The 12,361-nt window shown below is 39.2% G+C and overlaps 1 protein-coding gene across 3 annotated transcripts in view; it reads left to right on the top strand.

The window, feature by feature from the left end:
- The window catches only part of LOC130921276 (sodium- and chloride-dependent GABA transporter 2-like), a 93,890-nt gene that overhangs the window by 17,596 nt on the left and 63,933 nt on the right, over window positions 1–12,361 (top strand). For all 3 annotated transcript variants that reach the window (XR_009064323.1, XM_057844963.1, XM_057844962.1), the window contains exons 4-5: window positions 5,675–5,815; window positions 6,005–6,092. Coding sequence is in view for 2 of the 3 variants with exons in the window: in XM_057844963.1 (XP_057700946.1) it covers window positions 5,675–5,815; window positions 6,005–6,092 (229 nt within the window). In the remaining variant the exon portion in view is untranslated. The remainder of the gene's footprint in view (window positions 1–5,674; window positions 5,816–6,004; window positions 6,093–12,361) is intronic.

Consider the following 12,361-nt stretch of genomic DNA (forward strand, 5'->3'; position numbering starts at 1 on the left):
TGGACCATCAACAGCCGGAGCAACAGGCCAGTCCCCTTATCGGAAATTTGGGTTTGGGCAGCACAATTTGTAAGGCGGTGGGAAATTTGGTGCCAGAGAAGACGGGGGGGATGAAACTCGCAAAAAAATGGGTTTGTGTTATTTATTGTAATCTGACTTTTTTTTTAATGTTTTACAAGTTAGATCTGTTGAGACTCGAATTGCTGACTGTGTACTGTGAGTCCCACCTGTGGTTATGTGGGCAATTGCTCATGCTGTGCAGAGTATAGCCTAAATATTTGTAAATTGTTGTCATAACATTTATACCATGGATATTATCTGAAATTGAGGCTTGTAAATCCCACAGCATGGCAAGTGGGCATTTGCGTGTTGTTTTCAGCACCATTTTCTGCATATGTTCCGGGACCTGTGCCTATCTCGTCATCCCTGTCATATGTACTTTGCGTTCCGGCACCTTATGATTTACAAATTAAGCACTGCCTAACATGCATGTTTTTTTGGAATTCTGAGAGAAGGCTGCAGAAAACCACACACAAAACAGCTAATGCCTGGATTTGAGCCATGGACCTTAAAAGTGTGAGGCAGCTGTGGTAAATAGTCATTCACCATGCCAAACAAACTACGTATAGTTTTTTTTTCATGTTGCAACTTGCGACTGGAAAAGCAATTATTATTAAAAAAAAAAAAAAAAAGCTGATTTCTCTGCGCAGTCGGAACTTAGACCTAATAGCCTCAATTAGTCATGGGTGGTTTTTCAGTTTAATATAGTAGTGCTGGAAATTGAACGCATCAGTCAGAACGAGACATGTTAACAAACGACAATGGAGCAGAACAAGAGTTTACTTCTCAGCATGTGGCTGTTGGCCAGGACACAGTGGGCAGGATAAAAAGGTTACAGCAAAGTGGCTGTTATTAGAATTGCAGGCATTCAAAGCGACCTTTTTTTGAACCTAAAGAACAAAAATCCCTCATTGGCCTGCTGGTACCCCAAGAAGACTGCCTCTGCTGGGTGCAGTGAGGCTAAGTGGAACGTTCAGTCCTCCAAGGGAAAACAACTACACAATAGAAAGATGTTCAGTTGCTTCTGTCGGGCTCTCAAAGGAATCATTACCTGTTCTATGGGCAGACGGCTGGTTGTTTGTGTACCTTGGAGGTTTAATGGGATGATGCAAAAACTAAATGCTAATGGGATGTGTAATATGTGTCTTGCATAGACGTGTGTTCAATTGATACTTTATTAAAATGTGTTTTATGCTTTGTTGAATTCTTTTGGCTTTTATATAAAGTTCCTCTATATCAGCAATGAAACAACAATACAGCAAAAATGTAATAATAATACAATTAAAATAAACGAATAATAAGAAAATCCAGTAAAATAAAATAATTCAGAAAAACTTTAAATACTTGAATACCTGAAGCTATTACCCAACAAGGGATTTTTATGGCACAGTGATTCATTTACAAATATACAACTATGAAAGGCGTGCCGTGAAAACTGACTTACTGCATTGGCAAGGTTTCCTCCTTGCTCCAAAAGCATTTTGCTTTGTGTTTCATTATGTATTACACAGCAACAAATACTTCCCCTACTTACATCATGTTTACCAGCAGTCTGGCGCTCAGAGCATTGACCAGGACATCATTGCTACCACAGCACTCTGGCCGGTTTGTACGGTGTCCTGGGGGGCTAGCTTGCTGGCCAATGCGGTGGTTGTTGGGCGCATTTGGTTTTTTTTCAAATCATCACAATTGGGTTTTATAAAAAAAAAAAAAAAAAGTTTATCCTAACAAAACCTTAATTTTTGTGATGTTTTGGCCAAATATTTTTGGTTGCCAAATATTTCATGCAAATCTACTAAAAATCAAGATTCCTTGCGAAACCAACATTCGCAGATAGCTCCTTTTAATGTGCTTAGCCTGACAGCTATGGAATCACAGGAGTGCCAAAATTAAAAAATGAATTAATGAATAAATAAACAAATGCATAAATAAATAATATAAGGAGAAATGAATGAATGAATGAATAAATAAATGAAAAATGATAGTATATTTTGTCATTCACATTTACCTTTTATGGCAAATGGTAAATGGTAAATTCGCAGATTGCTTCTTTTAATGTGCTTAGCCTGACAGCTACGGAATCACAGGAGAGCCAAAATTAAAAAATGAATGAATGAATAAATAAATAAATGAATGAATAAATCAATAATATAATGAGAAATGAATGAAAGAAAAGGTAAATGAAAAATAAAAGTATATTTTGTCATTCACATTGACCTTTTATCATTGAAAAATACAAAAACAAAAACGTTTCCTTGCGAAACCAACATTCGCAGATTGCTCCTTTTAATGTGCTTGGCCTGACAGCTATGGAATCACAGGAGTGCCAAAATGAAAAAATGAATGAATGAATAAATAAATGAATAAATCAGTAATATAAGGAGAAATTAATGAATGAATGAAAAGGAAAATAAAAAATAAAAGTATATATTAACCTTTTATCATTGAAAAACACAAAATCAAACGTTTTCGTTGTCATTTATTTTTTCCGTTTGGGATTTTCAAGGACAAAAAGAAAAAGTCAATGACAACATATACTTTTATATTTTCATTTATTTATTAATGAATTTCTCTTTAAAAAAATCAATTTTGGCACTTCTGTGATTCCATACACAGCAGGTTTACATGGCCAGATATTCAGAAATGGGGTAACCCAGAGGGAGTAATGGTGTTTTTTTTAAAAACTGAATTTTTTTGGGGGGGGTCTGTTTACGTGGCCTTGCATAACTGAGTTACTATCAAAAAACTTGCTTATCAAAGGGTTATTGGTTGCAAGTAGACCTAGACAGTGGCACATTTTCAAAATGGTTGAGAAGATGACTAAAGGCTTAAGCAGGTTTTTTTTTCTTAAATAAACCTTAATAATGTATTAAAACTACAAATTGTTAATTGTTTTATTGTCAGCTGTCAGAAAAATGTAAACTTGGGTTCATTACTTTTTGACTGGCTCGTGGAATTGACTGATAATGACATTGCCTTGACATTCTTTACTTTTTAAATTTTCAGTTCATCCAAAAGCTATCTGATTGTGTTCCTCGACTGAGGAAAAAAAAGTATTTGAATAGATAAATAAATCTATTTCTTAAAAAAAAAAAAAAAAAACATTAAAATGTGCAGTTGTTTTTTTTGGAAGGATAAGTGTAATTCATGTCATCCAACATACTGTATGTCTTTTGAGTTTCTTAGTGGAAAATTTGACTTACCTGCTCAAATTTTGTTTTGGACTTTAACATGGTAGAAGAAGTGAACATAGCAGAGTGTGAATGGTCCATCCGGCCTAATGTGAACTTCAAGCACATTTCCATTGTTTGAAATTCACACGGGATGTGGCTAATCAGACAATCGTGGGCAACGACTGAGCTGTAGGTCTTGGCATAGGTGCGACTGAATTTTTTTTTTTGTCTATTCTTAACAAGCCGACAATGTGCAAGTCTGTCAACACTCCTTTGACTTTTCCATCTGTGGCATGCTGCCCAAGTTCATTCCTTCCAACTGAACACATGAAAGTTTTAATGGGCTATTAATACCTGACAAGATTATGGAAATAACTAAACGAGCTCGGCCCTGTTTTTAGAAGATGTTCACGCTCATAAATAGTGCACTTGTTGGAAGCTGGTTTCAATTTATGACATGTGATTCTGACAGGTTATTTACAGCACCAGTATGGTGTATGATGGATAGTATTCAAGGAGCACAGTGTCCACGCACATGCTGACAAAGGAACATGCAATACAGCTATTACTCAGGGCTTTTTGATTGTTTTTGACATGCTGTAATGTGTACACTCAAGGAGGAACAGACAGTGCAAACTTAAGGGCACTTTCACATTAGACCAAGGGGATCAGGGTCCTGTTGGAGAGCTACCTCGCAACAACACTTGCAAATGACTTGTTGAAAAGGTTCAGCATTCACACTGCGGCAACCGAACTATACCCCCCACCGCCTCCCTCTGGAAAAAAAAAGGGGGGGGCAACCGAAAAATGATGCCTGGACAAGGAAGTGGCCAGCTTCGACTGGTTTTTAATCCTTTATTTTAGAACTTGCGCAATACAACACGGCCACTGTCCGCTGTAGCCGAAGCCAATAATAAATGAACATAGAAAGTGAAAATATACCGCACTTCTCTCATCTCTCAAACGGTGTGTTCAGGAACTTCATGCAAAACACAACCACCACATTAGAACCCGATTCTGTGTAATAACTGCAACTACTCAGGGCAGCACAACAACATTTGGTCATCTTGCCATTTTTGATTTTGAATAGCATGCGCACTGTACTTCCGCTTCCAAGGATGCACTACGTGTGGAGCAGTACACCTTCAGGCTGTGACGCTGCACGTAAAGTAGCAAAAGTGCACCCTGCTCCAGTTGCATTCACAAGCGAAGCAGGGTGCGCTTAAAGCGGATCGAGACCCACAATTTTTGAGCGGACCAGAGTTCGTTTATTTGGTCCGAAGTAGAGTTGGGATGCGCATTCACATTTGCAAAACAAACTGGGCCATCTGCAAAAAAGAACTCTTGTCTGTTTTAAACAGTACTAGTGTGAAAGCGCCCTAAGATGCAAATCCTTTTGCTCTTTCTATGGGGTATGCCAGTGGTCCCCAACCTTTTTTGCACCACGGACCGGTGTGATACGGGCCTTTTTTTCATGGACCGGCAATGTGTGACAGAAAATGACAGTAAATATAAAATAACACAACACAACATAACGAACATTAAGTCCAGGGAAAATGTAACTCACCATCCGTGAATCAACCTTTTTTAACAGCTGCCGCTCCAAAAACCTGACAGCAAACATCGTTGGTCGCAGGCATAATGAGTTCTTCTCCGATCGTGAAAGGTTTCTTGGCTTTAGCATTACGGTCGGCACGAGTTATAATGCTGTCAGTGCTTTTGTTTTTGTTGCCTCGGTTGCTAGCTTTTAGCCACATATTGTGCAGAATGGACTTGGTGTAGGCTCCTCTTCTGGCTCGGCAGGTGGCCTTTTCCCCGTAGAAAAAGCTGTCCAAAGACATTGGCGCCCACACCACAAAGCCAAGAGCAGCTAATGTTACTGTTTACATTGACTGACGCGGGGCTGCTATAGGTGTGCAAACACCCCAGTAATGGTGGCCAACCACTAGAGGGCAACTTACACAAATCTCTACTCGGATTAGTCAATAGAGTAGACAGGTACAGTTTATTGATGTGTCAAGAGGCACAGGCCAGATTGCGGTCGTTAACAAGTTATTATTTCTCTGCGGCCCGGTAGCAAATGCTCCACGAACTGGTACCGGTCCCCAAGCCCGGTGTTTGTGGATCACTGCGGTATGCTGACGACTATTTCAATGAACTTACAAAACAAGTTGCTCCAAGTGCCTGAAGGCTGAGTTGAAACCATATGCATCGATGACGTATTCAAGTGGTTTCTTTAGCTGGAGAGCACTATCTCATGTGTCAGGAAGATTATGAACTCTAACCATATGGTATTCGGTTAACATGGGCAGGTGTGTACCAGATGACAGAACAAAGGAAAAAGAAGGCTGGCATGTAAATGAAATATAGAACAGGGCCTATGCTTAGGACTAATTTACTAGCTTGCATGAGCTGTACATTGACTCACCTTGTCTCCTTAGGGATTGGTTATGCAACCCAGGTAGTGATTGCCTATGCTGCCGTGTCATACATCGTCATCCAGGCCTGGGCTTTCTTCTATCTCTTTTCTTCCTTCAATGCTGAGGTTCCATGGGCCAGCTGCAGGAACTTCTGGAACACAGGTAGACCTCATCTGTTGTTGCCTGTGACTATGTTACAAAGAAGATTTCATTCAAAAGCAGGGGCTTTAAAATTGACTGCCTAGTGCTATTTAACAATATCAAATATTGTCTGTCTCTATTCTTAATTTTTCAACATACATGATTTTTAAGGTCTATTATATTGCGCCAACATTGTCATTGTTTCCTTAGAAAACTGTGTTGAATTCGACAAAAAAAATATGTCATCCAATTGGACAGCAGATGTAAATGCGACAACCCCTGCGACGGAATTCTGGGAGTAAGTACATTTTCAAACCATTTTCAAATGTTTGTCATCATTATCAGATTTATTTTTGGACATTTCTTTTAAGTACATAGCCTTGTGCCACATTCGATAAGTCATTTCAGGAACTTGAACAGTTTTGTTCCAGAGGGATGTGAAAACAATGACATTTTGATGTCGTTTAATATTTTAGTATTTGCCAGCATGCAAGATGGCTGTAAAATGCTAGACATTACCCAAACTATTACAGTAAATTTCAATTTTTGGACTTGCTTATTTGTCACTCCAATGAAAACATGTCTGAGCTAGGAACGAAAATAGTTTATTGAGGGCCTGATTGGTAGCAAGCGATAAATAATACAATAGTGTAATCAGCAAAATGAGCAGTAATAATGCGTAGTGAATAATGCAATTGCAACGTGAATAATGCACACGTTGTAAATAAAGTAAAACAAAAAGGATGCTATCAGTCACATTACGCAGGGTGTTGAACATCCAATGGTAGACGTGTGCATGTGTAAGGACATGAAGTTGACCTGGCTGACCAAAAAGCTCCGGTTGTGTCTTACCTGTCCGAAAGACATTCTCCCAGAAACTTTATGGTTTGGTTATATGGATTTTCACAAATTTAAGTCTGAATTCATAAATTTATGAGCACACCAAGATGTGAACACTGTCCCTAAAGTGAAACATTGAATAGGCTCAGTTATGTTCGGGGTTATTTTGGCAAATCTGACACAGGGTTCCTTGGATCTGTGCTAGGTACACTGAAATCTCAACTCTATCAGTACGCTCTGCACAGAAATGTCCTGCCTACTGTCAAAAAGCTTGATCTCAGTCAAAGGTCATGAGTGTTCAAAAATGATAATGTCCCAAAACAGCCAAAAACAACTAAGAATGGCTAAGCGAAAAGCACTGGGCTATTCTGAAGTAGCCTTCTATGAGCCCAGATTGAAATTCTATTAAATATCTGTGGAAATAGTGGAAAGAACCCTGGAGAAGACACCCTTCAAACCTGAGGCAACTGGAGCTGTTTGCTCACAAGGAGTGGGCCAAAATAGCTATTGACAGGTGCAAGTCTCGTTGACAGAGAAATCTCATTGACAGAAATTGTTGGATTTCTCTAATTGCTTCAAAAGGTTGGGCAACAAAATATTAAGTTACAAGTACCAACATTTTTATACGGACCTGTTTCATTACTTTATTTATTTTATATACAGTGGGGCAAATAATAATTTAGTTCACCACTAATTGTGCAAGTTCTCCTACTTGAAAAGATTAGAGAGGCCTGTAATTGTCAACATGGGTAAACCTCAACCATGAGAGACAGAATATGGAAAAAAACCCTGAAAATCACATTGTTTGATTTTTAAAGAATTTATTTCCAAATTAGAGTGAAAAAAGAAGAATTTGGTCACCTACAAACAAGCAAGATTTCTGGCTGTCAAAGAGCTCCAACTTCTTCTAACGAAGTCTAACGAGGTCTAACTAGGCTCCACTCGTTACCTGTATTAATGGCACCTGTTTTAACTCCTTATCAGTATAAAAGACACCTGTCCACAATCTCAGTCAGTCACACTCCAAACTCTACTATGGCCAAGACCAAAGAGCTGTCGAAGGACACCAGAGACAAAATTGTAGACCTGCGCCAAGCTGGGAAGACTGAATCTGCAATAAGTAAAACGCTTGGTGTAAAGGAATCAACTGTGGGTGCAATTATTAGAAAATGGAAGACATACAAGACCACTGATAATCTCCCTCGATCTGGGGCTCCATGCAAGATCTCACCCCGTGGCGTCAAAATGATAACAAGAACTGTGAGCAAAAATCCCACAACCACACGGGGGGACCTGGTGAATGACCTACAGAGAGCTGGGACCACACTAACGAAGGCTACTATCAGTAACACACAGCACCGCCAGGGACTCAAATCTTGCACTGCCAGACGTGTTCCCCTGCTGAAGCCAGTACATGTCCAGGCCCGTCTGCGGTTGGCTAGATAGCATTTGGATGATCCAGAAGAGGACTAGGAGAATGTGTTATGGTCAGATGAAACCAAAATAGAACGTTTTGGTAGAAACACAGGTTCTCGTGTTTGGAGGAAAAAGAATACTGAATTGCATCCGAAGAACACCATACACACTGTGAAGCATGGGGGTGGAAACATCATGCTTCGGGGCTGTTTTCCTGCAAAGGGACCAGGACGAATGACCTGTGTAAAGGAAAGAATGAATGGGGCCATTTATCGAGCGATTTTGAATGAAAATCTCCTTCCATCAGCAAGGGCATTGAAGAGGAGACGTGGCTGGGTCTTTCAGCATGACAATGATTCCAAACACACAGCCAGGGTAACAAAGGAGTGGCTTCGTAAGAAGCATTTAAAGGTCCTGGAGTGGCCTAAATTTGAAATGGGACTGATATTCTTGAAACTTTTTTTTTAGTTTTCAGGGCAGAGGAATTAATTGCGATTCATAGTTAGGAGTTATAGCAAGTAGAGGGCACGCTTTCTGAAGGTTAGGAATTTGGGTAGCATGTCTAGCACGTTAGCAGTCTTTCGTTAAAAGAGGGGTACCAAAAGTTTTGTCCATGTCTGCACTCACACCTGTCGACGGGGGGGTATGTTATCCCGGGCCGCAGGACCATAGGGGCCCCTGAATGATTTTAATTTACATTCACATATTTCTTTTTTATTTCAATCATTGTCTGATTAAATATTGTGTTCTACTCGATATATACTTATAAACTTAAACATATTAAATATTTCAAACTAGGGCTGTCAAACGATTAAAATTTTTAATCGAGTTAATTACAGCTTAAAAATTAATTAATCATAATTAGTCGCAATTCAAACCATCTATAAAATATGCCATATTTTTCTGTAAATTATTTTTGGAATGGAAAGATAAGACACAAGACGGATACATACATTCAACATACGGTACATTAGTACTGTATTTATTTATAATAACAATAAATCAACAAGATGGCATTAGCACTATTAACATTCTGTTAAAGTGATCCATGTATAGAAAGACTTGTAGTTCTTAAAAGATAAATGTTAGTACAAGTTTTAGAAATGTTATATTTAAACCCCTCTTAATGTTGTCGTTTTGATAAAATTTGTAAAATTTTCAATCAAAAAATAAACTAGTAGCTCGCCATTGTTGATGTCAATAATTACACAATGCTCATGTGGTGCTGAAACCCATAAAATTAGTCGCACCCTAGCGGAGCAGACAGCAGAGAGCGACAACTCACCGAAAAACACAAGTAACAAGTGGACATTACAGTGTGCTGTCATTTTAATCTGTTTGAGCGGGGCATGTGCGTTAAAATATATTTGCGTCAAATATTTTAACATGATTAATTAAAAAAAATTAATTACCGCCCGTTACGCGCTAATTTTGACAGGACTATTTCAAACATATATATTTTTTCCTTTTTTGCACAACACCCCCCGCCGCCCCGTCTGTCTTAGCAGAGAATGGTTTGACCCCGCTCTGGCGCACTCAAGGCTACACTACGTATGTGCCCTGATGCGGGAAAATTAAAATCTGTCATTGTTATAAACTCTAAACATGGCGAGTCGTCATAAATCGGGTGCGCAGAAAAGAAAAGGAAAAAAGAGATGAAGTTCAAAGAGGTGAACGAGAAAAGTTTTTAAAAGGGGGACAAGAAGCCAGAGAATTAGGGCAAGAGTTGGCTTTGGACAGTGATGTCGCTAAGTTAACATCAGCCGCTAACACTGAATGCTTACATTTGCGATCACCGTGACCAAAAACCGATTTGAGTCTGTTACCGGCTGCTTGTAGCCTATTGAGCGGCGGTATGACAAGAAATGCTGCTCGCGTTGAGCTTAGGAGGGAGAGAGTGATGGGAGATCAGGGATATGTGTTAGTCTGTGGGGAGCAAGCGCGCGAGGCTGAACAGACTCTGGTCCGGTGACGCATTTTCTTGTCTTTGCCAGTGACTGTAGCTGGAGGAGAGTGAGCCTTCAGTAAAATGAAAATTAATGAAAAAAACTACCTAGGCTCCACCATATCACAGGGTAGGTTCAACAATCTAACCATGCTCTCCATTGAGCATGAGTTTGCGCAAAAACTGGATTTCACTGATGTTCAGTGTTGTTAATCTTACTGAAAAAAAGTAATTAATTATAGTTACAAATTACTTCTCCCAAAATGTAATTGCGTTAGTAACTCAATTACATGAATGTAAGAGTAATCAGTTACTTGGCAAAGTAATTGGTGATAATTACTTTTTTTTTTTTTCCTCAAAAAAAAAAAAAAAAAAAAACATTGGCCACATTATGTGAAGTTTTTTGTGAAGGTTTTTGGTACAATTGGCCCGAGCCCAATTCTTTACCCTAATTTACCCTTTACCCTGAATCAACTGTTAAAAGTTGTTAAAATTGCTCCCATTATTGCATTAGTTCCCTTCTCTCTACTTTCGACATATGACAGTTTTAAAACTGTTTCATCATTTAAAGATAGATTCAAGTCAAGATTTTGCCGATTTAGAAGTATTTTAGATAAAAAGTTACTTAGGTTCGCTAGGAAGGTTCTCTACAACAGAGCCGTCCTAAAAAGTCTACTGCTTTAAGATGGCGGCTGTCTAGTAACGCATTTAGTGCCATGTCTGTCATTTTGCATCTAGTTATATCTATATACAGTACATGTGTTATCTACCATGTCTACCATATCTACCATATCATGCGGGCGTAGTTTGTAGGCTATCGGCTACAACATGTATTATTGGAGCTACCTAGCATCGCGTTTGCTCGGCGTCACAACTTTCTTGCCTCCACTCCTGCTCTGCTCTGTCGTCTCGGTGAGTCCGTCTCCCTCTGACTTTTCGACCAATATAGTAACGCATAGTAACGCATGCCTTTCCGTCCTCAGTAACGGTAACGGCGTTGCCAAGATGAGAAAAGTAATTAATTAGATTACCCACTACTGAAAAAAATAACGCCGTTAGTAACGCCGTTATATTGTAACGCCGTTATTAACAACACTGCTGATGTTATAAATGACTTTTCTGTCAAAAAAATCTAGGCGCATCACTGTTTGAGGGCTTGATAACCCCATGGATATGGAGGGGGCAGGCACAGAATGTTTAGTTATACTGTTTTGTTGCTTAGCAGGCAGGGATAGCACTCTCAGTTGTATTGTATTGTATTGTATTGTAGCCTACATGGGACAATATATGGAAATTGTTTGTTTATATTGTGTCACATCACATTACGGTCTGTTAAATTTAACTGTCCATCTCAAATTAATTAATTTGAAAATTTACAGTCATTGCTTGCAAAGCGTTAAAAGTACTGCGTGGCTTGTCGCGACAAGCCGGTAGCAGGGGAGGAGTGGGGGGGCCCTATAATGGTCTCTTGTCCCCGGGCCCCTGCAAGTCTGTTGACAGCCCTGTGTGCACTTACAGTAAGTCGACATTTATAAATCAGTAAAAGATTTCGACCTTTTGGTGATTTAATGTTACTGCTGATATTTAAATAGAGTCTGTTTCTTTGCTCATCATTTGAAGGTTTAAGGTAGGAGTGGGAAACTCTTGGTACCTTACGATACAATTTGCGAGACAAAGCTCACGATAACGATGATCTGACGATATGACGATACAACGATTATCGATACATTGGTCAGGAAATCATTCTAGGATATTCTACAAAGAACTAATAAACAGAAAAACAAGCTTCTGCTGTGAATTGGAATGAGTTTATCACTAGTAGATGTCCAATCAATTTGAACTGGTTCATTCGCTGCCATCCCTCCCACTTCAAACGGATTGGACGTCTATGGACGTCAGTGGCAGCCAATGCCAGGCAATTCGGTAATTTTGGGGCATTTCACGTAATTTACCTGTTGATTTTCAGTAACTTCCTGTTGATTTGGGGTTATTTTGTGGGTCACTTCCTGTTTATTTTGAGTTACAGAACAGGAAGTGACCTGGAAATCACCCAAATGAATAGGCAGTGACTCAAAAGTCAACAGTAAAATGACCTGTAAATGCTCTAAAATGAAAAGTAAGTGACCTGTAAATGCCCCGACAATTGGACCGAATGACTGTGAATGCTCTGGTTTTGAATGAACGAACGTTCCCAGTATATATGGATTGGGTGTCGAGCACAGTCACTGGCAGCCTTAGAGTTAACTGAGACACTATTATGGTGGAAGATTTTTGGTAGCAACTTGATGGTTCTTTTTTTTTTTTTTTTTTTTCTTTCTTAGATTGACACCTTTATAAAACAATATCTCGAATCTTGACAGGAGCAT

This window comes from Corythoichthys intestinalis, chromosome 9 (assembly GCF_030265065.1).
Source record: "Corythoichthys intestinalis isolate RoL2023-P3 chromosome 9, ASM3026506v1, whole genome shotgun sequence".
Classification (NCBI taxonomy): Eukaryota; Metazoa; Chordata; class Actinopteri; order Syngnathiformes; family Syngnathidae; genus Corythoichthys; species Corythoichthys intestinalis.